Source organism: Podarcis cretensis (assembly GCF_951804945.1).
Source record: "Podarcis cretensis genome assembly, chromosome: 5".
NCBI classification, from domain to species: domain Eukaryota; kingdom Metazoa; phylum Chordata; class Lepidosauria; order Squamata; family Lacertidae; genus Podarcis; species Podarcis cretensis.
The window spans coordinates 46,457,701-46,483,857 of NC_137174.1; the positions used below are offsets into that span (position 1 = coordinate 46,457,701).

The window sequence follows — 26,157 nt, forward strand, 5'->3', positions numbered from 1 at the left end:
GTAGACATGATGGGGGGGAACCGTCTTCAGCCCGAGGGTCCCATTCTGTCACAGGCAGCGTCCCAGGGGCCACAGGCTGGTGGCGGCAGCCGTAGCTATAAGTAAAAGTGACTCTTTCCGGTAGGCTGTTTTCGAGCCACGAAAAACCCAGAGATCGCTACCCTTCTCCGTCTCTCCACCTAGGCAGCCAAGAGGCACCATCGCAGTTGGAAGCAACATCTCATGGCCTGAGGAGAGTTCTGGAGGGCTTCATTCGCCCCGGTGCCTGGGATTCCCCACTAAATTGATCTTACAGGACACAAGTCCTTCTCCTTTGTTCCCGTTCACACCATTCATAAGCTTACATTTATTGGGGTTGCACTATTATGTGTCTTTACCCAACAGTAGATCCCACTGAATATAGGAAAAGCATAGGCTCGCAAGGCCTCCCCAAGGCACCGAAGGCGCTCTACTCCAGGCGCTTGGAAAGGTCAATTGCTCTGTTCTGTGCTTTTTCCAGTGCTTAGGATATACAGTGGTACCTCGGGTTACAGACGCTTCAGGTTACAGACTCCGGTAACCCAGAAATAGTACCTCGGGTTAAGAACTTTGCTTCAGGATGAGAACAGAAATCGTGCGGCGGCGGCGGCGGCGCGGCGCGGCGCGGCGCGGCGCGGCGGGAGGCCCCATTAGCTAAAGTAGTACCTCAAGTTAAGAACAGTTTCAGGTTAAGAACGGACCTCCAGAAGGAATTAAGTTCTTAACCCGAGGTACCACTGTACTTTTTTCCCGAGGGGAGCCGACCACAACCCTACACTATTTCTCAGAGATCAGGTTTATATCATGGCCTCGCCTTCGACCTAGAGATCCTTGCAGGGACCAAGCACTTTCGTGCCGGCTGCAGAATTCTGCCTGTCTCGAAAACCCACGCGATTTTACGCCGACAGTAGTGTCAGAAAAGCTGCCTCCCCACCCACCAAATTATGAAGAACAAAACGCAAGCCTGGTTCATCTGACTCTGATCTTAAAGTGATCTTAAAGTGGTCGGGAGCGAGAAAAGACCAGCGTTCTCACATTGGAGATGACTCTAGTTCCTTGTCTTTGGAAACAGAAAATCTAAGCACCCTCCCCGCCCCAAGCACTCGGTGTGTGGCAATCGATGTCATTCTATAGGCTTTGGATCAGAGATTTTGGTTTCCGTCGTGCGCTTCTGGTGAGATGCCAGCTCCACTTTCGGATGGATTTCGTTTCCAAACAAGAAGCGCCTTTACGCATTTTACGCATTGCTCGGTAAGAGAATGTCTGTTGTTATTACGCACATTTCAAACCGGCTTCCAGATTGCTCAGGGCAGCGGCTCCTCTCCCCCACCCCTTCTATTTTTGATTGGTTCAAGGTGATCCAATGAGGTTCGTGACTGAATGGGGATTTGAACTTCTGGCTTCCCTGCTTTAACCACTGCACTACTTTGCTCTTAATTCAGAGATGTGCGTTTTATACTGCGATCTTGGGGGAGAGGCGGGGAGCGGAGGTGTCATAATTCTGAATGCTTCCCCGCTTTCTTTAACGCTCCCTGCATTTACTAAACTAGCACATTAGTGAGTGGTCTGCCAAACCCTTCTCTTTGATGGACTAGTTTTCTACTACAGGGGAGTGTTGTTTATCCTTTCCTCTCCAGGAAGCAACCAAAAAAATATACCGTAATTCCCCCCCCCCCCATTTGTTATCTAAAGGCGTACAGATCACAACTCAGGAACTCTAATTCACTGCCACTTTGTTCAGCATAACTAGTTGAGCAGCCTAAGATCAGAGGATGACAAACAGATCCAAAACACCTCATGCTGTAGTCAGGCTCAGGCCTCTCAATGGAATTTTCAAGTAGGCCAACTCCAGATTAAGAAGTCCAGCCAAATCCAGATCAATAGGGATTTTGCCATTACCATCTCTACACTGTTGCAGAACCTACATTTCATCTTAAAAGGAGTGATGGCATTCTTCTTTGCATTGGGCCAACACCATGCAAACTCAGGAGTTCAAAGGAATTTGGGTCTTTGCCGGAATTAACTAATGGAGACAAAAGTTGTAGATGCCTGCCAGAATCACTGAAAACTCCTTATTACGTAAATGCATTATTGAAAACTGGTGTCTAGCCACATTTTTAAAAAGAAATGGTATTTGGTTAGTCTGATTCAGGAAACAAACACTTTCTGGAGAAGGAGAGGAAGAAGACCCAACTGATGTGGTTGCAAACAGCTGCCAAGCCACTGATCCCACTGAAATCAATGGGACTGGGGTATCCAAGTGGTGCCCTCCAGACAGGTGTGCCAACTTGAATAAAATGGGGGGGGCAGGTAAGCCCCACCCTGCATGGTGCACACACACCATTTGAATAGCAATCTCCACCAACTTTGGGGGTCAAGCCCCCTCAAATATTTTATTGGGCAGGGGGGCTGAAGGGACCTTGGCCCCTAGGAGTTGGCTCCTATGTCTCCAGATACTGCTGGACTCCAACTCCCCTCATGCCTAACCACCAGCCATGCTGGTTGGGGTTGATGGGAGTTGTAATCCACAACACTTGGAAGGCATTGAAAGTGTTAGCACACAACTCAGCTTGCTTAGGGATTTGCATGGGGTTGAAGCAGACAGAAAAGGGAGCCTCCAAATTTCTAAACTGTCTCATTGTCCTTTGATCTCTGCGCCGACCTTTTCTTTGATGGTAGAATGATATTCTCAGGTTGCAGCTATCTCTTCCTGCCTCCTTCACATTTTCCCTTGAACCCTTTTGGAGAGAGGTCATATTTTGATGTATCTCTGCCGGGTGCAAGGAGCAAGGTGGCTCCCTTGCACCTCCCAACATAATTAGTTAGAACTGGAACTCCTTTCTATAAAACATGTATTTTCTGTAATAAGCCTAAGTTTTCGTGTCTGTCCACACCAAGTGTCTCTGTGTGCTATTGCAGCCACTTTCCCCAGCAAAGGGTTCAGCTCACTTTGCAAAGTAAAACAACAGAGGGCCCCACATTGGCTACCCCTGTCATAGGGTTTCATCCTTATTCACACACCCCAATCTTAGGAGGGACCATAAAAGTCACCTAGCCCAACCCCCTGCTTAAAATGCAGGATCTGCAATGCAGCTGGCAACTATGGTATCCCTGACAAACAGCCACCCAGCCTTTACTTAAAATCCTCCAGTGAAGAAAAGCTAACAAGCTGACCAGATTTAAGAGAGAGAGAAGGGGGTCTGCAGGCATCAGTAGATGAAACTTTTCACAGTGTGGGGGATAAACACTTAAGCAAAGTAGAACCTCCCTGATTAACACTCCGAAGCCCTAAAGGGTGGAAAACCTTCTTCAAGTCAAACCCTTCAAGTTATGGCTTCAAGAATGGCTATAGGGTGATAATGTGTAACTGATCCACCATAAGCATTCTCAAATATGCTTCCTGTGCATTATGGATCCGGCTATTAGAAGATAAGCCTCCATTCTATTCAACTTGACATGTTCACTGTTTTCTGTTAGAACTAGAGGACCTGACTTCTCCACTTGCTGCAAGGGTTGGGGCAGCTGTGGCACTCCAGAGGTTGCTGAACTCCCAACTCTCATCATCCCCAGATATTGTAGCCAATGACTAGGGATGATGGGAACTGCAGTCCAGCAACCTCTGAATGGACACAAGTCTCCCACCTCTAGCTTACTTTAAGATCAAGGATGAAGTTCTTTTCAATCTCCCTCCAGCAACCTCATGATTCAACAACAACAGCATTAGCAGTGGTTTTAGAGTAAAAAAATAAAACAGATTCAAGTCTTCATTTCCTGCCCTCAAAGCAGGCAAGTCCCTTCAGTTTTACAGATAGAGGGGCAAAAATGATGGATAAGGAGAAATGACATCTTTCTCTCTTTCCCCTTGGCTCCCACAATAAATCTTTGAATGAAATGCAGAATGAGGCACACCCAGATGCAAACCAAAAACTCTAATCACTGGAACATAGTGTGTGTGCTGTATTGGGAGAATTTTGCTAAAATGCAGCAGTTAACAGCCCAGCCTTGTGCTACCTTTACTCCAAAATGAGTCTTCCTGAGTTCAATGGGGCCTATTCTTGTAGAACTTCAGCCTTAGTAGAGCAAGGGAAGTACTGTAATATGGGGCAAGGACTACAGTCAAGGGTAGTCAACGAATTCTATGATTAAGAACACCCAACAGTGTAATCCTAAACAGGCTTGCTAGGGAGTAAGTTTCAGAGTGCTTCACAAGACTTGCTTCTGACTAAACAAACTTAGATCTGCATTTCAGATGTCCCTGTAATGACTGTTCTCTAGGTCAGTGGTGGGCAGAAATGTGGTGCTACTGATAGATCTCTGGGTGATTTGAAGTAGATAAGCAAGGATTCCTCAAGGGCAATTATTGAAACAACGGCAGCAACCAAATGCTATCTCCTCCCTAAATCATAGAATCATAGAGTTGGAAGAGACCACAAGGGCCATCGAGTCCAACCCCCTGCCAAGCAGGAAACAAATAAATAACCCAGCTGAAATGAAGAGGGGGAGAGAGGATTTGACTGTGGAAGGTCTGGGGCACTATTCGGTTTTGACACTCAGAATCCTTTTCTGGGTTCAGAATTCTTTCAGTCTAAGGAATGACTTTTGCGCCAGGCTCTGATGGGTGGATTTCATGATTCTATTTTAAAGCGAAACCACAACCCAAAGCAGATTTCGCCAAGCCTGAAGTCTGTTCAGCCCTGCTCTGGGCTCTGAACCTCATGCCTGCCCCACCTCAGAGCTCTGCCACGGAACGCCTATATATCCTGCGCCCTCCCCGCCCCCTCGCTGCTCATTGCCAAGTTAGCAAGGATGTAAGGGGAGAAAAGGAGGGTTGCTTAATCAGATTGAGCCCTGAAAGGATAATTTGCCTGTTTGCGAGCATCCCAAGGTCATCAACACTGACGAAAAGAGCACCCAGGAACAATAGATTCATTTGAAACAATATTTTACAGACGTTTGGCGATCAATATGAGCTGCTGTATTATGCCAGGCCAATCTGTTAATGCTCTTAATGGGCTTCTCATTCCGTTTGCACACACTATGCTAAGTCGATAGAGCAAAGTGATTGTTACAGAGACACTTGCAGCACATTCCGGGGCGGGGGGAGGCAGGCGGAGGTTGAGGGGGGAACCCACCCCCGTTTTGAATTTCCAGCAGATTGTTATTATTTTTTACTCCCCTCTCCGATCTCACAGTATGCATAGCTAGGTTTATTTGGCCAACTTTCTTTCCTTTTTCAAACTGATCCTACCTTCTCCCCTCTCCGCCCAGCGTCCTTCTCGCGTTACTTTCCGGGTCCAAGGACGAGGTAGAAACTTTTTAAAAAAGGTACGTGTAAAATGCCCCTTCCCCACAGAGCAAGATGTTTCAATCGAATTACCTCTTTCAATTCTTCTGCTAAACTCTACAGAGCTGCTGGCTGCTGGAGGCGGCGTCTGCTCTGCGTTTTAATCTCCGCCAAGTCTGCTGAATTCTTCCCCCGCCAGATCTGAAGTCCCGAGGAAGTTTTATATCTTGGTGCCTGCTGTTGCCTATACACAGCAAGCCTCTATTTACTCCTAAATAAAAGAAATACATGTATGTTGCTAATACAAACATCCGAGCGAGTCCTGTTCACTGGAGCTTTAAAGAAAGGAATGGCGAAGGTGGGGGGGGGGGAGAGGAGAGACAGAAGGGAACAGGGGAAGATAAAGCAGACTCTCCCTCTCTTGCATGACAAACAAAGGCAGAGATTTGTCAGAGTCCAATTTCGGCAATAAAGAGAAGTGGCGGTGGAGTGGCTGCAGATTAAGAAATGGCAGCAAATGCCTTTGAATTGAGACCAAACAGGTTTGCATTGGTGGTTTCCAAGAGATTTGTTTGGTTTGGAACCATTATTATTATTTTAAAAAAGGTACAACAATCCATTGGGGTTGAGTGGCTACTTCCACGTATTGTTTTTTAGAAGAGAAATAAGCTCTCTTTACTGTCCACTACAAAGGAGCCCCAGTTCAACGCACGCGTTGCATATAAAACGTTTGACATTTCCAAGCGCAGCCTATGTGATCTCAGGTCAGAGGCTCGGGGAAGGCCTGTTCCTTGCGCCCTGGCTAGGGATGGCCATGTGCGGGCCTAGAAAGAGAGGGTGAGCAAAGGCTGTTACTTAACCCCCAGATCAAAACCCTGGGCCTTCAACAGCCCAGAGCACACTTTGCAGACCGAAGCAAGTTTGTCTAGGGGCGCGCGCCTGACTTATCCACGCAAACGTCTATAGCTCAGTGACGCTCAGGAATTGCTTTCGGGTGGCTGTTTCCCACTCACTCACTTGCTACTAAAACATCTTTGGCTTGATGAAATGTGGATGCTTTTCTTTTTTCTAAGCAAGACTTTGAGGAGTCTATCCTGGATCTATTCTTCTCCTTTTTTAAAAAAGTGGGTCCTTGGACCTTGATTTCAGTGAGCTGCAGATTGCGTTTGAAGGGAGCTGAAATTATACTTAAGCAAGGGCCTCGGGGAGAGAGAGAGAGAAGGGGGCAGATCAAGAGACCTGAAGAAGTTGTGCTTCCCTTCCAGCGGGTTCTTTCAGGGGGCTGGAGGAAGGAGAAGCCCCTGCTTGGGGCCCTTCAGAGAGAATGGACCTCAGGTCAACAAGAGGTTAGAATGAGAGGCGTAGGGGCGCCCAAGACCTGTCCACACCTCCAGTTCCTCACTGCGCACCGGAGTTTGATTTTGAACTCAGCGGCTTGAGAGTTGGTCTTATGAAGGAGGAATTCGGAGTCATTAAGTGGGCTGCGGATCAGGACTTGCTCCTTGCCAACTGACTGTCTAGCTAGCCAAAAGTTCCTAATCGCAGTGTCTGAGGACACCGCGCGTTAAATCGCAGCAGCTTTCGCCAAGCTGGTGCCCTCCAGCTGTTGTTGGACTACAACGCGCCATGAGCACCAGCCGAAACTGCTGGAAGTTGTACTCCAAAATCTCTGGTTGGCCACTGTGGGAATAGGATGCTGCACTAGACGGGTCATTGGTCCGATGCAGAAGGCTCTCCTTACGTTCTTAAAAAGAGTCTGCTGGATCAGACCAGCATCCTGCTCTCACACTGGCCAACCTGCGTTGTACAACCCCCACAGTCCTATATGGGGGGGTGCATGTTGGAGAAGGCTGCGTTATAAGGCCTTGACCCCTGGACACATAGGCTAGTGGGGAAACCCTGGCGTCTCAGCCAATAGATAGGGACTTTGTTGCCATTTTGAACCGGAACGCTTTGGCAGAGAGGGGAGGGGGAATTGCAGGCAACAGAAGCAGGTGTAACATATAAAAGAAAGATAAAGAAATAAGGTGGGGGGGGGGGCAACAAGCTGTGCTCGCCTCCAACTGGTCCTTTCTCGATTGAGTAAAGACAGGGTGAGCCAGGAACCGTTTTCTAGGCACTAACCACAAATAGAGAAGTTATTTTTCTCGGCGTTTGATAACATTGCGGCAGGGTGTTCGCCAATAGAAGGAGATATTTGCTGTTGCAACAGGGCTTTTTAATGGATTGCTAGTGGCTTGGCCCAAAGTTAGTATTGCAAACAGCCCAAAGGCATCAGCTTGTTTGCAGGTGACACAAGGAAGATCGTATTTTGACTCTACATTTCTGTTTATTTTCCATTTATCACACAGGCCAAGAGGTTTTAATCCCAAACGAAAGGAAAATAAATGGTTATCTCTTCTCCTTCCTTCTTGTTTCTTTCTTTTCTGGTGAAACCTTGCCTCAACTGTATACATACATACACACACAGAATTATTCACGACAGTTTTCTATAAACGGAAAACGATATTATCTCTCAAAGCGGGCCCCAAAGATCTATTGAAGAGCACACGCCCTGTACCAATTGAGCTCAAGAGATGGAACAAAGAAAACAAAAATCGCCCAGAAAAATACTATCTGGGTAAGTTTTCTCTGGAGTGAATAACAACAGAACCATGACCTTTTCTCTCTCTCTCTCTGTTTCTCCCTCCCTCCCTCTCTTGCATGGACTGCTGAAGAACAAATTCATTAAAAAGCTGTCGCAAGCATCAATGATTTTCATTCTCTCGGAGTTGAATGGAAAGCTCCAGCAGCCTGATTTGGCCCTTAGAAACACTTTACATTGGCAAACCGGAGTGAAATCGGATTCAAAGTGGGACTAGGAGGGGGTTTCTATTAGGGTATAAGGTGCCTTGACCCAGCCCCTGAGTGTTGCGGCTTTGGAGCAGTTCTGCAACAGAGATACACTCAGATTGGAAATCAAATCCCGGCCCCGTGCGCTTGGAGAGCTCCAGGCACACCAGAAAGGCTCCAGAGTCGGAGTCTCTCCAAAAGTAAAAAAAGGACCAAGCGCGCGTCTTTCCCGATTAGAAGCTTCCGTCAGCCAATCTGATACTGCCGAAGGCTCAGGGTTTTGAGTTCGAATGCTGAGCTGCGGGAGAGGAGGAGACCACGCGGCGACTCACAGTTGGAACAAGCGGCGCGGGCTGCCCACTTCAGCGCGCAGAAAGGCTGTGCAAATCAATCCTCCCCTCTGCTTGCCTTTCTCCGTCTCTAGCTGTGACGCTAGGGGTTTTTTAACCCGTTGCTCGCGGCGCGTGAAGCCATCAGCCTGCTATCTACTGCAGAACACTCCAGAGAGAGCGGAGAAGGGCCGAAACCAGACGTAGAGCGCATCGGTTCTTGCAAGCACAAGCGTCTCCCCTATTTTTTTTTTAAAAAGACTTCTCTGTAGGACAAAGATCCCTCTCCCCACCCTCCCAGCCCCACAACCCACCGATCTAGTCTCATCCTTAAACAAAAAAAAAACCCCTTTGCTCTGATTCTCAGTTTTACCCCAGTCTCCTAATTCTTTCTCCTACCGAAAGCGACGAGGTCTGTAAATTTAGCCAAAATGCGTCGTTTTGTTTGTGAATGTATGATCTGGAGCAGAAACGTTTACCTGAGACCGCACGTAGGACTTCGAAGGCGCAGCCGATTATCCATAAGTCTACAAGGCCCCTAAAACGCCTGCTAGTCTCAGCAACAGGCGTTTTCGACTTATGTGGAGGTTTTTTGTTTTTTAAAAAACTGCTTTAGAAAAAGTCTCCTCTGCGCAGGCAAACCTGGCCGGCTCGTTCCCCCCACCCCGCCTTTTTTTTTTTATTTGAAGAACAAAGACTCCTCTGTCTACCTCTGCAGGTTCAGCGATCCCTTGGAGTTGGAGAGGCGGGCTTCCCTGCGTCCCACTAGCGAGACGGTTTAGGACACCTGTTATCTCTCCTTTCCCAAAGTCCCCTCCTTCCGTTTCTAAAATAATCAAGCAAAACACCACCATCGTCACCAGTAATGAACAGGTTTTCTTTATTTGTTTCAGCCCGCCCCTCCCTCCAATCACGACACTGAATTCTTATAACAATATTTTCTTCTTCTTCTTTAAATTTTAAAAATAGGACTGATCCCTGCTAGAGAGGGAGAAGGTGGGGAGGGGAATAAATCTGGGGAGGCCCGGAAATAATTTGTCAGACAACAGGTGAGAAAGACTGACACGAAAGAATTCGAGATTCCACCCCATTCAGGCGAAAAACCCCACGCGCCCTCCTTGAAACTGACAAGAAAGCTGTACAGAATAGCAAATAAGTTACAATTCGTCTTTAAAGAGACTGATTGTCCATCACTTAAAGCGCCCGACACACTCGACCTCTTGTGAAGTTTGGAGTTCAGGAGCAGCTGCCTTTTGTCCGTCCTCCCTTTTTTGTCTCCCCCGTTATATTTGTGCACTTCTCCCCCCAAAAAAACCCGACATTTCCTCACCAACAACTCCCCCCACAAAAAATACACCCTATAGTGCTTTCAGAATCGTACAATATTGCACAGGTCAGCGGTATAAACCAGAGGAGCTGCTGCTTTGAAGAAGAAACGGGGACCGGGGAAGGCAAAGAACTACAGCTCTCCACAACATCTTTTTTTATTATGATTATCATGATTATTATTCTGGAAAGAAAGAAAGAACTAAAGATATACGCACCCGGAACAGAATAAAATAAGGAGTGTCATAAATAATCAAGTCAAAAATGGTTTACGGTGACGCTTGCCGCCTTTCTCCTTAGAGATCCCAGAGAACTGGAGACTCGGACAGTTAGGTCCAACAGATCCTTTCAAAAGTGGACCAGGGCCATAAGGCCAGGAGGCTTCCAAGCAACATAGCACCCCCTCCTCTCCCCGCCAGCATTTGGCACCATCTGGACACGTGATTTCTCCCCACCACCACCAGTGCACGAGGGTGATCTCCTTTTGCGCAACGCTTCTCCATTTATTTTTTTAAAATAGCCAAATCCACCTTAAAGCAGAGCAAAGCTAAGCGCTCTCATCAGCCCCCACTCTCTACTTCTACAGAGCCCGGGTTGTAGTTCTGTGGTGGTCTCACCACGACCGTTCTGTCCTCCTCCTGAACAACCCAAAAGTAGAAGGAGCGAACCGCGAAGAGGAAGTCTCTCCACGCCGGGCGTTGCGCAGAGCATCCGGGCGCTACTTACACAGCCAAATCTTTGCTTGGTTCCTGCTGGTCCTTGGTGATGGGGGGCGATCGCTTCGTCCCGGAGGCTTGGGCTGCGAGAGGCAAGAGAGGGTGGCTGTCCCTCAACGCGGTTCTTAAAGAAGCCACCCTCCTTCCATCCATGACCCCTTCTCATGCCTTCCTTCCCCCCCTCCCTCCCTGCTCCGTTCCCCTCCTACCTCCCTGACTCGTCCCCTGTCCGTCTGAGCTAGGCCCAGTCCTCAGACGGGCCGCAGGAGCGGCACGGAGGTGACCACGGGGTGCGAGTAGTAGACGGGGTGGGGGAAGGTGAGCAGGGGCTGGCTGACAGGCGCGCTGGCCGCCGTCGGGCCGCCTCCGCCGCCTCCGCCCGCCCCGCTGCCCCCGCCGTCGGCGCCGGCGCTCTCGTGGTACAGGATGGGCACCCGGACAATGCGCTGCGCCGCGGCATGGCTGAGGTTGGCCGCCTCCAGCTCGGCGGCCAGCTGCCGCTTCCACTTGTTGCGCCGGTTCTGGAACCAGATCTTGACCTGAGTCTCGGTGAGGTGGAGCGAGGCGGCCAGGCCGGCGCGCTCGGAGCTGCTCAGGTAGCGCTTCATGTCGAAGGTGGACTCCAGCTGGAAGACCTGGCTGCGCGAGAAGACGGTGCGTGTCTTCTTCTTGCGGCAAGGCTTCTTTTCCGGGCTGCCCGCCTCCGACTCGCGCTTTGGCCAGTCCTCGGCGCCGCTCTCCTCCTTCTTCACCTCCTCCGAGTCGCTCTCCTCCAAGATGATCTCGTCGGGGCTCTTGGAGTCCAGCTCCTTCGCCTCTCGCTCGGCCTTCAGCAAGGGCTCGTCCGGGGAGTCCCTGTCTGTGCCCACCGAGGCCGGCGAGGAGTCTCTGAGGAAGGCTTTGTCCACGGAAACTGCAGAGGAACAGCAAGACACACGCACACAAAGAGCAAAAGTCAAGATCCGAGCAGCCAGCGAGGCCACCGTCAGCCCTGCACGACTGTCAAGCTCTCTCTCTCTCTCTTCCCTGCTGAGCGGAGTGGAGCTCACTCCCTGGAAAGTGGGCTTGTGACTGAACTCACGAGGGAGTAAGCCTAGTGGGACACAGCTGGGGCTTACTTCCGAGGAAACGCACCTAGGAGGGCGCTGGGACGCTGCCTCTTCGGGGTGACTCTGCAAGAGCACTTCCGAGAAAGAGACCTGGCACGTTTGATTCAGTTAATGGGACTTCTCTGCTCGGTAAAGGAAAAAAATGCGTATGATGGCAGTTATGCGAACAGAATGATTAGAGTAGATCCATTGAGATGAATGGCCATGACTAACTTAGGTCCATTCATTTCAATGGGTCTGTTCTGAGTAGGACAACAGGGAGATCTGCAGTACCTGTATGCTTGGGAAGAAGTCAATTTTATTCCCAGTGATTTAAGTCGGGTTGAAATCCAATGCACACTTCTCTTAGGACTAAGCCCCATTGAGCACTGTGGAACTTCCTCCTGCCCTCCACCCAGCAGCCTTGACTCCCTCCTCTTCCTGCAATGGGCTGGAGAGCAAGTCCCATTTAGTTGTATGGAGCTGACTTTCAAGTTCTGAATTTTTAAGGATTGCAGCCCTGGGCTCCTCCACCGAAAGGCTGCGATCCTAACTGCTCCTAACTTGAGCGTGAGCACCGTGAAAGTCAATGAACTTCCTGAAATGGCCTTTTCCTTGCTTCTCAGGCACATCCCCACCGTTACCTCATAGGCTGATTTACTTGTGAGTAAGCCTCGTCGGATCCTACACTTCTTTGGAAGCAAGTCCTGTGGGGGATTTCACGGGACTTCCTTCCACGAAAGTGTGGTTGGGACGAGAGACTGAACCAGAGATAAGATATTTAGATACAGTATGATACATGCCTCTTGTTTCTGAATAAATCCCGTGGAAATTAGAGTGGCACCAAACTTGGAGGGGAGAGGAGAGTAACAGATGGGGCGCAGAGAGGGATGTGAAGGTGGCCAGGGGTGGAAAGAGGGGGACTCCGTTCAGTGCATATAGTTTCTTGGTGATGAAACGAAAGCCAACCTTTGATCTCCACAAAACTAAATAAATGTTCTTCTGGCGAGTGCCTACAAGTCAGTGATGACTAAGGAAACATCGCTACTTCTCATTGATACGGGGAAACCCAAGCTCACACCTGGAAGGCTTTATTTGCCCCGGGGGAGAGCTTGTTTGGGAGAGGAAGGGGAGACCTGGCTGACCCTGGAGAGCAGAGACCACCGAGGAAAACCACAACCGAGCAATGGAGATGGAGTCCAATCATCTTGGTGACAAAGACTTGGGCTTCCTTCAGGAAGAGACCTGGACCCCTTTGGCTCGAATGGGTTACTGAAATGGGTGGGTGGGGTGGGGGGCTGAATAGACTGGGGAGAGGAAGAGGGAGCGAGATGGAGAGAGGACTTTGATCTCCAGTACCTTCTGGCCTAGGCAGGTGGCCTCCGGCGGGCGTCAAACTGTAAGGATACCACCAGGCAGGGGACCTCTCCAGATAGTGTGCAGGCAAAGCAAATCTCTGTGCCGGGATCTCGAATCTCGGGAAGGCGAGGTCACCCATCTGCGACAGGGCGAAGCCGGCCCCCTCCAGAGCCCCCTTTGCTGCGGGAGGGAAGAGCGCCCGGGGCTGCTTAGGAGACGCCTTGGGGTGGTCCCCATTGAGCAAGTTCTTGATGGAGAACGGCGACTCCTTGGGTTGCGACGACGGAGGGGGCTGCTGCTGCTGCGGCGGCGGCGGCGGCGGCTGCGCTTGGCTGCCGGGGGCGTCCTGTCCGGTCTCGGGCATCCTTCCCACGTTGCCCACGTCCGCGGGACTGCGTTCACACTGCGCTCCGGAGTGGCTCCGAGTTGGCCGATGGCATGGGGGAAGGACGGCAGGAGGAAGGAAGGGGAGAGGGATGGAGTGGAGGTGGGGGCCGCACGACACCCGGACGAGTCCCGGTTCTCCAGCCAGCCAGGCAGTGAGACTTGGAAGTCCGTGGGGGCCGCTTCTCCTCCTCCTCCTCCTGCTGCTGCTGCCGGTGCTGCTGCTGCTGCGGCTTCTCCTGCGTCAACCCGGCGCGGAATACTAACGCGGAAATCCAAATGTCAAGCCCAGTGGGGTGGCGCTGGGCGGCGGCAAGCGGCCTCGGGCCGGGCAAGGCGTCAGTGGCGTCGGCTGGGCCCCCGGACTCCCCCAGTGCCACTAGGCAGGGCAAAGCAGAGTGAGTGAGGGAGAAGAGGGAGAGAAGCGAGAGGCAGGCGGCGCGCACCCCCCTCCCTCGCCTCTCCCCGCCGCCGCCGCCTCCGCCGCCGCCCCGTCCATCTCTCGCTGCCTCCACGCCCCCCTTCGATTTGGTCCTTTGGCTCCAGGCTACGAGAGCTCGCCTCTTATTGGCTTTATATAGTCCAATTAGGCAGCAAATGAGGACAGGGCTATTAGCACAAAAGGGTATTGGCTCGGTTGAAGAACCGCCGCGCCGAGGAAGGGGGCGACGAGGACGCACAAAGTGAGGACCCCCCTGCAACATACACGCGCGCGCGCGCACACACACACACAGAGTACTCACTCTGTACAAACTCCCCTTACCCATGACCCTCCGGAAGAAAGATCAGGAGGAGGGTCGCACGCCAAACCTGCCAGCCAGCCTGGACACCTCCTCTGCGCTATGGGGTTAGGGATGGGGCAGGAGGCAGCGGCAGGGATTTTCCTTGGGGTTGCTTCCCCAAGGATTGGAGGGCGGGGGGAGACTCAACTGGCCGCCTCCGACACACCGACAGCAGCAGCCAAACCCAGCCTCGCTCTGGTTCGCTTCCCCGGCGCTGCGGGAGCGAATCCCGTTTGCCTAAAAAGGGGCGGCCGGCGCTGCCCTTCTCCAGAACAGCTTCATCCCATCCGGGGTGAGCCCTCGGGGTGGAAAAGTACCCCAACACCATCAGCACCACATCACCGATCCCATCTCCCCGCACACAAAAAAGCTTCGACGTGGGATGTGACTTTTCCCCAGGGGATCCATAGCTCGATCACTTCAAAACAAAAATAAAACCAAAATAAAAAAAATAAAAAATGCTGGCCTTTTGGAGAAGGCGCTCGCAATTGACGTGTCAGATTCAAAGCTTCTCCACTAGAGCTATTTCCCGAGAGAGAAATAAAGATAAATGGAGAACCGGATCCAAATAGATATAGACTGTTCTCTCTATAGATCAAGACAGATAATTGTTGCCAAACCAAACGTCACCAGCAGCCTAAGACCAGATGAACAGGAACGGGGTGAAAGCAAAGTGTTCCTCGCCACGGACGCCAAAAGGCCACAGATGCACCTAATAATAATAATAATAATAATAATAATAATATACTCTAGAACTTAAGCCCCGTTGGTCCCGGTGAGACAAATATGTGTAGGAGCGAGTATAAGTCTAAGAGCCTAAAGCTATTGCTCGTTGTGAATATTCTGCGAAGAGGTTTTTCATTCATATAAAACCGGTCTGTCTCTCATTAGGTTGCTTTCTGCATCCTCTGAACTCTCTCATGTTTAAACAAAATAGATTTAGGGCAACTCTATGCCTTTGAACTTAGCGGGGTTTGCTTCTGAATATACATTGTAGGATCACCTTGTTAAAGACTGAATATGGTTTCCTAAATATAGGTAATGTAAATTTTAAACAAGAACGCCGCACAACTATGCTCAGGTAGTTTTGGAGGTTTCACCTAAAAAAGAGGTTGCCTGCTACTTGCCAAAATGTTTTTTGTTTTTTTTAAAGTGGGACAGAATAAAACATATGTGGAGGACACAGTGCTTTCTACACTCACACGCCGGACACACTCTCCTCTAATGTACCTTGCTTGAATTTAGTTTTTCCTTTTTGCAGTTAGGTTTATTGCTGTTTTGGTAAATTTTTTTTTTTTTTTGGGGGGGGGACAAATTTGGTAGGAAATGTGAAGGGTGCTTATAACGTAGATCGAACAGAAGCAAATTTCTTCCCCCCTCTTTTTTTTTTGAAAAACCCCCCACTGAACTTAAAAATACTTTGGCATCCCAGCACACATCTATTTTTTGCTGTTGACACGATGAAATCGAAGGAAGCGGTCGTGGGAATCTAATCAAAGTCACTACTTTGCAACTGAAAAAAATCCATTCAGCTACAATAGTTCGTTTTGCTTCCCATATTTTTCCAGATATCTCTGCCACACATCCTACCTACCAGTTTTGCAAATTCTTTCTTTCTTTCTTTCTTTCTTTCTTTCTTTCTTTCTTTCTTTCTTTCTTGAGTCACGGACCCCTTCCCCATACCCATATTGCCCTTCTACGAATCTTTCCTAAAATTAAACACACATTTTCCGAATGTTTTACACTATTATTGTTGTTGTTATTGTTATTATTATTATTATTGCTACTACAGGTGAAGAGGACAAGCACCATGGATCACGTCATTGCTTTCAGACAGAAATCCGCGTTAAAACTTTATCGACACCCCTCTCTAGAGCAGTGTTGGCTTGGCTTATCTGAGATGCCTTCAAAAAAACCGGGCAAGCATGAAGATGCTGCCGAGGTGCCTCTAAGGAGAAACAAACCACCCTGGGTGAAATCAAGCTTTTGACCAGTGTCACATCTGGTCCTCGCAGAAAATGAAGATTGGTCTTTATAGACTTCGAAGGTGACCTGTGAAATATATCTTAGACGCACACCCACTCACCGAGAGCATTACAGCTGGCTGAAAAGATATGAAAAATGTAATGAAATAGAAGTTCCTATTAATGTCATTGCTGGGAGAAGGAGGTGGCTGTTGTTGTTCCTCCCTCTCATCCCCTTTTTGTTTGTTTGCTTATGTAACTCGGCAAAGTCACACGCCGTGGAAGTCGGTAGCTGTATGAATAACCACAGGACAGATCAGAATAGATCTCTTTATAAGTCCGATTTGCCTAAGTGGCTGATGCTTCTGAGAAATCGTGGCTCCCTCTTCCTCTTATCGAGATCGTTCTCAAATGAAAGTCACGTAACACATGGATTTCCCCCACCGCCACCCTCCCCAAAACCCATTGCTTCCTTGCCGCTATAGTGTAGTCTTGGTGTCGTCAAGATGGAATTATTGGCATGGTCTTCATGATCGTCGATCAAATAGAAAAGCACATGCCTATCACTAGTTTGACTGCCTCAATCCTATGTATATCGGATATACATTGTTTTGAATGGCGTTGCCACCAGCACTTTGTGGAGCGCGTGTGTGCGTTGGGGGAATTAATTACGTGAAGCAACCAAAATAATCCGCTTGCACTCTTCCCGGCTCCGGTTTTCCCCTTAGCAAAACTAAAGGGCATAGCGCCCTCTGTTGGACTTCCCTGCGATAAAGAACCGTGGTTCCTGCTTTATTCTACGCGACCGTTCAGGAGTCTTCTGGGGTCCAGCTGCTGTGCGTGTGACAGTGTCCATTTTCCACCGAGATCCAGAAAGAAGAGACCCGTGGCATCCTAAAGACGAACAGTTTTATTGTGACATAAGACTTTTGTAGATTAGTACCCACTTCAAGAGGTGCTTGAATTAAGTTCATGCTTCCAGAGGCATGGCTGTGCTTAAAGGTAAAGGTAAAGGTACCCCTGCCCGTATGGGCCAGTCTTGCCAGACTCTGGGGTTGGTGCGCCCATCTCACTCAAGAAGCCGGGGGCCAGCGCTGTCCGGAGACACTTCCGGGTCACGTGGCCAGCGTGACATCGCTGCTCTGGCCAGAGCCAGAGCCAGAGCCAGAGCCGCACACGGAAACGCCATTTACCTTCCCGCTAGTAAGCGGTCCCTATTTATCTACTTGCACCCAGGGGTGCTTTCGAACTGCTAGGTTGGCAGGCGCTGGGACCGAACGACGGGAGCGCACCCCGCCACAGGGATTCGAACCGCCGACCTTTCGATCGGCAAGCCCTAGGCGCTGAGGCTTTTACCCACAGCGCCACCTGCGTCCTATGGCTGTGCTTATGCTGTTGCAAAACCTCCAGAGTCCTACAGCACCTTAATTCAAGAGAAGTCGTTCACCCAAGTCTACACCATTATAAATTTGCTGGTCTTTGAGGTGCTACAGGATTCTTCCTTAGGAAATGAGGCAGGCCCTAGTCCATCAAACTTTTCGCCAGGATAAATCTGTCTTCTTCTTTTTTAAGGTGGCTGCTGTGCATGCTGGTCCTACTATTAGGCAGAGTGGGGCAGCTGCCTTGGGCCACAGAAGCTGAGGGTGGGCAGTAACAGTGGGCTGGTTTGGCAAACACTACACACATGACTTTATGCATATGTCCTGTTGTTTCTTACGAAATGTTGTTGTGGGCCCCCCCCACTCAGTTTTGACCTGAATTGAGAAAAAGAACAACCCAGCTGTGTCTAAACCAGTCATGTGTACAGCCTTAGTATGATACAAATGGCAAATGAACCAACCCAGGGATCTTGTACAGGCAGGCTTTGCCATGTATTGTTGGACTACAACTCTGATCAACCCCAACCAAGAGATAGGGATGATGGGAGCTGTAGTACAAAATAGCCATAGGGAGCCACTTTGGCTGTCTCTGATGAACATCACAAGAAGTTCTTGTCTGGCTATACTGCTTTTAACAGTACTTTGGCTAACTGGGTCTTAAACTCAAAGGAAATAAATATATTTGAAGGCCCTGCATTTGATGCAAAGGGAGAAAGAGACAAAGATCAAGTGATCCCACCTTCTGTTTGGAAGGACCAGCTTCTCCTTATGCAATATTGATGGCTGAATGGAAGCGTTTCTATTTCTGGGTCCTGTGAAGAAGAACTAGTGACGTCTCTTGGCTTGCAATCCAGGGCACAGTTCAGCTGCTCAAATACCATTCACCTCAATGGGATTTCAGCATCCCTATTTCAGCAGTAACTGTGCCTCGAACACATTTCCTGGACTGAGTGATGCACAGCTCAATGGACCTTCAGGAGGAACAGAGCAATTTTTGCCAGTCTGAAATACACGGCAAGTTTAACAATGCACACCAAACAAACTATTAATTTCTTTTAGCTCTCTTTCTCTTTGTATTGGGGAAGGAAGCACGGAAAGCACGTGGTTACATATTTTACAATATAACTAAGTGAACTGGGATTATTTACCACACAGTGTGCAGTATATATTCCTTTCTGTACTTTTCTGCTGTGACCTTTCTCTCCCCATGAGAACCTAAGAGAAGCCTTCTGGATCAGGCCAGTGACCCATCTAGTCCACTATCCTGTCCTCACAGCTGCCAACCGGAAGCCTGTGGAAAGCATGCAAGCAAGACCATAGTGCAATAACCCTCTCCACTCCTGTGGTTTCCAGCAACTGGTATTCTCTGGATATCTGACTATCCAGAGGTAGAACATAGCCATCAGGGTTAATAGCCATTGATAGCCTTATCCTCCATGGATTTGTCTAAGCTCCTTTAAAGACACCCAACTTGGTTGCCATCGCTACCTCTTGTGGGAACAAATTCCACAGCTTGACTGTGAGCTATGTGAAGAAGTACTTTTCTCCCCTTCCAACATTCAGCTTTGTTGGATGTCCCCAAATTCTAGTGTTATGAGAGAGGAAGAAAAACTTTGCTGTCTCTGCTTTCTCCACACCAGGCTTAATTTTAAACATCTCTGTCATGCATCATCTCACTTGTCTTTTCTCTGAACCTTTCCTCATGTGGGAGTCGCTCTGTTTCCGTGATCATTTTGGACTTTCTCCTTTGTGTGCTGCCTTTTTGGACTGTCAAGTCTCCAGGCAGGGTCCATTCCCCTCAGTTAGAGCTGGAACCTGATTGCAGAAGTTTCAAATGGGTTGAGTCAATTACTAGATTTGTTCAAGCTGCAAAGATTTGTATATAGGTAAACATGATGGCTTGAATTCTAAGTTAAGGTATCCCAATATTTTGCACCTCTTCCACTTTCCCCCAACTTACTTGCACAGCTCCCTCTTTGCCCTCTAGTGTGGCACCATTGCTAGAAGGTTTCTTTTTTTTAAAAAATAAAATTTTTATTAATTTCCAAATTTTTAACATAAACAAAAACAACATAAAAACAAACATAAAAAGTCATATTTTCTTAACCTTATTTCCATAACCCTCTTTTCCCGGACTTCCCCATACCTTTCCCTTTTTGCATCCTTAATTATAAGCCATTATTCAGCAACCCTTCTTAACCAAATAAATATAAATTCATTCTCTTTTTCAATTCCTCCCTAAAATTAAACACAATTTCCCGCTGCAATTCTACATCTTCTTTTCCCTCAGCATTTTAGCACTCCTCAATTTTATAATAGTTCTTAAGATACATCTTAAATTTCTTCCCATTGCTAGAAGGTTTCAGCACTCAGGAAAACAAGAAGGATAGTGTCATGCCAGAGGGACCAAAGGCACCTTTGCAAATAAGCTGGAGGCATTCCGTCCCATATTTTGACACATAGTATGCATTCACATGCAGAGGAATCCATTTAATGCTGCACACCTATGTTCTATCCCTTGTGTCCAGTGATAGTTATTCCAGAATAACAGGCCTCCTTGGTTATACATTTGCATTCACCAACATATATATAATTTCCACTGGGAAGAAAAACCTACCTCTTTACCATACTTTAACTGACTTAATTGTAACAACTGCAAGATGGTTGAAGGCTGTTAAGTGATCTTGAGTATCTGTGCAACTTTAAAGAGAGTGCCTGAGGTGGAGGAGAAGATAGATGCGATTTCACCTGGCCAAGAAAATGGCATGACAGCGTACCAAGTGAGATAAACATCTATGGAAATATAGACCAGCCAGTGCTGCCAGTCAGATCCACAACCCACTTAAGCTGAGGCTCTTGGATTTCAGTGAAACCAATGAGACAAAGCAGACTTCAGTTCGAGTAGCTCAGCTGCCTTGGGTGGCTTTCCAAAATCAGAGGACACACCGCAGTTTACAAACTCTCAGACAGGATGGTATTTCTCTAACTTAAAAGTGAACTGTGAAACCTTCTCTATTATCTTGATTTAAAGGCACATTAGATGGGAGAGTGTTTTCATTTTGTTTTGATTAGCATGTAATGATTTTTGGAAAAAAAAGTATAGGCAATATTTGGCAATTGTTAAGAACATAAAACATTATTATTATTATTATTATTATTATTATTATTATTATTATTATTAAAATCAAGGCCTGGTCTGGTTAGAAATCACTACTTGGATGGAGAAACCAGAACCAGTGAACTTTATGCCATCATTTCATAAGGAGACCATTGTGGTGGAATGTGCAGGCACATGTTTGCAGGCACAAACAGTATTGAAACAGAATCATGCAAAGCCACCCCAATACCATCATGAGCACAAACCATCATAAATGTGCAATGGAAGGAACATCTAGAGAAGGCCCCAAGCTAGGTTTGAGTCTAGTGGCAGAAAGGAGGTGTGTATAAATTCAGTAAATAAATGAACAGAATAAAAGACTTCAAGTGTGTTGGGGCTGCCTGAGACAGAACAGCAAATGACACTCCTAGTCAAGGAGCATATTAGTACCCAGGACCAGCTGACTTGTTTGCCATCTCTGGCCAAAAAATAAAAAAAATCCCACAACTGTTTCTCCTTGGGAGTAAAGGATCAACAATAATAAATGGAATGACTAACAAATTGCTGACCCTTCATGACACCCAGAATAATCTGCCTCAGGTTGAGGGATGGGAAAGCTGTAGTTTCCCAGCTATTGATGGACTCCAGTTGCTATCAACCCCATCCAGGAAGGAAGATAGGAGTTGTAGTGCAACGGTACCTGGAGCTCCACAGGTTCCCCATGACTCCTTGAAAGAAGGGTAGAGTCAGTGGCGTAGGTGCAGGGTGCAGGGGGGCCGGCCGCACTGGGCATCTGGGGGGGGGGCACGGAAGAGACTCGAGTGCTAAAATTACTTGCCTTGCCCCGGGTGCTGACAACCCACGCTACGCCACTGGGTAGAGTCAGGCCTGATGTTTACCCAAATAGGTGGCCTTGGGCATGCCCAGTGAAAGCGTTGACACCTTCTTCCTCTTTGATCAGCAGTCCCATCACATGATGCTTTTGAATGTACCTTCAGAGGCATGTCTTGGAACATTGATGGTGGGATATGTTCCCTAAACCCCCCTTGGATATGTGAAATTTAAGTGCGCAAGATTTGTGGATGGTAGGTTGGTTTTGTTTTGTGGAAAGAGAGGAGAAAAGGACAGAGGTACAGTGTTTCTCCACATGTCTGCAGATTATTCCTATCTGGTCAGTGCAAGCTGTTTGCTTCTGCTTTAAAAATGGATGTCATAAGTCCATTCAAATATACTAAACACCGAATTTCTAAAAGCTCTAGTAGTGAGTTGCTGGACCCTAAAATGTAGACATTTTCAAGCAAAACTACTACTACTGTACAGAATCCCTGTACAACAGAAGGTTAACAAAATGAGAGGACTCACATACTGCAAGTTAAAATGTTACTATATATACAGCATATATAGTTAACTGGGAAATGGTGGCCCTTGAAATCTTTACCATTTTGTGGGGGGAGGCAAATGATAAGACCCCAGGCTTCATATACATATTTCACACAAATGCTCTAATCCAATCAGAAATATATCCACTCAGGAATAATTTACATTTGTTTAAATAATTTAGATTTCTTAGTAAGTATGTTTAGGATTCCAGTGTTATTTAAAATTCTAGTTTAATATTTTATCCAGTCCATTTTTTATTTACTTACATACTCTCCAGGTGCTGCTAAAAATGCAAGCCACTTTCCCCTCTGAACAGAGGGAAATTATGGGAAGCCTTCCTAATCTATTTTATACAAGTTGTGAATGTTTGCCTTTAACAGCTTCATGATGGATATTCACCATGGGGAAACTTTTCCCAGCTTGAAGATGCTGTGATGGAAAGCTTCAGCTATTGATTTTCCTACTTTTTATGCAGTTGGGAAACATACAAAGTCCCTGGCAGGAAAACAAAAATCATGGCCTGAAACCATCACCCCACTCACCCACCTCAAACCTTGCAGAACTAAATTTTATATACCCAAGAGGAATTATTTTGGATGGGGTATGTTCCCCAGCGTCCCCTCACATGCCGCTGAAGGTACTTTCAAAAGCAGCATGTGATGGGATTGCTGTTTGAATAAAAAAAGACATCAAGTTGCATCACAAATATATTGTTGTGCAAAGCAATCTAGGGGATTCAAGTAAGCAAGCCAAACAACGCACAGCAGAATATAATAAACAGAATACTTTTATTAACTGTCTTCCCTTTCTATACTATCTTTCTTTCACCATGGATCCCAAGGTGCCATAGAGGTGATTCCCATTAAGGCACAGATCAGATCCATACCTGTTTAGTGTCACCAAAGTAGTGGCTTTGTGGACCTTCACACCATACCTTGGGTGAGGTGGCTGAAGAGGAGGTATTAAACCCAGAAAAGTGTGTCAAGGTGAAGCTGAGAAGCCTAAAGAAGGGACAGAGATGTATTTAAAGAGTGTGAGGAATCCACACATGCAATCATGCTCATTTGGGTGTGTGCAATACCAGTTAGATGATTTAAATTCTGTGTTTGAAAAGAAAGCCAGATGCATATTAATCCAGTGTAACTCATGGACTAGTTACAAATATATATGCACTCATTCATACAGTTAAATTTCTCCTAAATCATTTGATTTAAGTGATATCCAGATCTGAATGTTTCATTTCATGCTATTACCGAAAGAGTATATTGTGGGTATAAGAAATCCACAGTTGTTTACACATGTAACTCAATACTAAGCATTGCAAAGCAGTGCATATTTGGCAAACCGAGTGAAGTATTTGGTTCTGCATTTTCATGATTTGGATTTAGGGGTGTTGAATTGAGCTGGATCAAATGTCTCCAGATTTTCTCATCTAACAGGGAGCTGTCTAGCACTGTGATTTTTTAAAGCCATCCATTGAATCACAGCTGTGAAGCAAACTCCTGCCTACCAGGGTCATCCTGAAGATTTATGACACTCCCTGAAAGACTTGGGGTCTATAAAGCTATGAATGGATTACACTAATAACATTGATCATATATTTTTCAATTGAGATAACTTTTTTTTAGAACACAGTGAGTAATAGAAGACACCAGAATGAGGACTACTTACACAGAATGCTGCAATAAATATTGCTGAGGTACCTTGTATTGCCAAGTTGTGTGCATTAGATGGCTGTACCAGTAAAGGAGATTAGAGAAAAGTCATACATCTATTTTACAGTGGAAGAGTCTTGCTCATCTGTATGACGTCTGCGAGATCTGAAATGTGGCATGTAGATTTATCAAATGAATTCAATACCAATTATTGCTTTATAAATAAAAGGAATAAAGAAAATAATATTTCCCATGATGCCTGGAGTAAAAAAATAACAATAATTACTACTGCATATATACATATCTTCTCCTACTCTTAATTCCTTGGTAACTGTTACTCATGTAGGAAACAATCCACCAAAGGTTAATCATGACCAAGACATCAATTCTAGGCAGGTTTATTCAGGAGCAAGTCACACAGTGTGTGTCTTATTCTCAGGCAAGTGGATTGAGGATTTCAGGTTGAATTCCTTGGATTTGAACTGAGCTTAGCTAGCAACTACATATTCTCAGGGCTAATTACACTATCCACCCCTCCAGTGGGAGGCCAGTGCAGAGCTGCATATGTGGACAGGATTCTCATAACACATTGTACAGCCCTCTCCATTATCTCCTTCTTCTTCCAGGTGTGTAGCAAGTCATCTCACCTTTATTTGGAATGGGAGGGAGAGGATTCAGCAGCCACTCTCCTTCTCAGCTCTTCAGTGAGCTCCTAGCCCCCAGGTGCTCCCATGGGAGGACACAGAACATGGGCAGAGAACCTGTGGTCCTTCAGGTGGTGGTCACGCATGACCATTGGCCTTGCTGGCTGGGTCTGATGGGAACTGGAGCCCAGCAATATCTGGAGGGCCTATGGGTTCCCCACCCCTAGAATAGAACACACTTCAGATTTAATGTCCCTTTAAAATGAATGGCATTTTAAAATCATTGCAACTAACTCCTATTTCAAGGATGGGATGGTTATGTTTGGCTGAATTATGCTTCACTGCAAAAATCCAGGCAGTCGCCTTTGTTACAGAATGGCTCTTCCACTCCTCAATAGTGTGTTGAAAGTGACAGAACAGCAACAGATTGAATCCGCATTTTAAAAATTTCCTCTAAGCTTTCACATGCATCAATAATATTTGTTCCCTAATTAGTGTTTGTAGAACTGCACATAACATTGGATTTAAACAAGAATTATTTTATTACTATTTTACAACCCATAATTAATTGGATAATGTTCACAAGGATCAATTGTGTAAACGCGCTGTTTGGGATAGTTTCTTCTGCTGATTTAGTGTTGACTGTTCCCTTTACTGTACTGGGAAATGATTTCTCTGTGTCTGAAAGGGTTTCTCTATGGCTGTGTCTGAAACTGGTCTGTGTGCCTGTCATTAGGTGGCCAAGTGGGGATATTAAGTGACGATACCAAGAAAGCTTGGAGGGCATAATGAAGGTGTCACCTCCCAGAAGACCCTGTTCCTTGTTCCTATCATTCTATCTTCAGAGAAGGAGGGATAGAGCAGACCCTCCCTTATGGAAGGAGGTAATTGTAGGTTAACCCCAACCAGTAGGTTCTCCAGTAAGTTTGAACAGAAGGGTGGACCAAAGATTGTTACCAACACAATTAGAAGGTACTCATTCCATATTAATACTCTACCTATGGTCTCCTGAGATTATAGTAGTAGAAGTATGGTTTATGGTCCCAGCTGTGATGCTTTACGTCAGAAGTCCATAACCTTTTTGGCTTGAGGGTACACCTGGAAATCTAAAAAAAAATAAACTGCTGTGGGCACCACAAAGAACCAATTTCACAGAAGAAAAACTGATGATGCTCAGCCCCTCACCAGTCTCCTCGAACAGGCAAAACACATACATTCCTAAAACCAAATAAAACATAGCCCAAAATACCTGACAACACTTGCAACCCCCCCCAAAAAAACCCCAGAGATTTCCTCCCACCTGAATAACATCAATTAAACAAAACTAAAATGAAAAAATAAAAAGACAGGGGCAGGAAACCTAAGGGTGCCATATTGGAGACCCCATTTCCATGGAAGCCACCGTCCTATGTAAAGCCCAGATATAACACTTTGGAAATGTGTGATATTATTCATGGGAAATTATAAAATGAATTTTTATTAAACCCCGTTCCCTACACATACCTCCTTGTTTTCAAATAATTTAATTGAAGTTTCCCACTCTTACAAGTTTTGACTCGACTCTATAGCAGGGATGGGGAACCGCAGGCCTGGGGGCCAAATGTGGTCCTCTGTCCTCCTCTGTCTGACTCTCAGAACTCTCTCCTAGCCATATGCACCCAGGTCACACCTCTCACTAGTCCTCTTCTATACCCTCCCCTGTGCTTTTTGTGTTTGTGTACAGAAATGTAGCCTGCTGTACAAAAGTAAGAGTAACAATTGATTCACTGTCCAGTGTTGCTTTTGGCCCCACCCACTCCTGAAATGTGATACCACCACGCCCAGCCTGGCCTTCCACGAGGAAGTGCAACCCTCAGGGTTAAAAAAGCTTCCCACCTACTGCTCTATATTATAGGGTCTATAGTAATGAGAACTAGAGGC

The 26,157-nt window shown here is 47.0% G+C and overlaps 2 protein-coding genes across 2 annotated transcripts in view; both read right to left on the reverse strand.

Moving 5' to 3' along the window:
• Positions 1-10,730, reverse strand: part of HMX2 (H6 family homeobox 2) — a 32,576-nt gene extending 21,846 nt beyond the window's left edge. The window contains exon 1 of the mRNA XM_079976769.1: positions 10,516-10,730. Coding sequence (XP_079832895.1) covers positions 10,516-10,658 — 143 coding nt within the window. The 5' untranslated portion in view covers positions 10,659-10,730. The remainder of the gene's footprint in view (positions 1-10,515) is intronic.
• HMX3 (H6 family homeobox 3) lies at positions 10,661-13,645 on the reverse strand. Its single transcript, XM_079976768.1, has 2 exons — positions 12,953-13,645; positions 10,661-11,418 (listed from the first exon to the last, which is right to left on the reverse strand). Exons 1-2 carry the CDS (start codon positions 13,314-13,316, stop codon positions 10,757-10,759), a joined length of 1,026 nt encoding a protein of 341 aa, XP_079832894.1. The 5' UTR covers positions 13,317-13,645; the 3' UTR covers positions 10,661-10,756.
• Positions 13,646-26,157: the final 12,512 nt, after the last annotated feature.

What these genes read in the sequence shown, in the direction of transcription:
- HMX3 (XM_079976768.1), bottom strand. Translation starts at nt 13,316, where the DNA reads ATGCCCGAGACCGGACAGGACGCCCCCGGCAGCCAAGCGCAGCCGCCG. An exon ending in CCACCTGCCTAGGCCAGAAG is followed by an intron (nt 11,419 to 12,952) that starts GTACTGGAGATC and finishes GTTCCTCTGCAG; the next exon opens with TTTCCGTGGACAAAGCCTTC.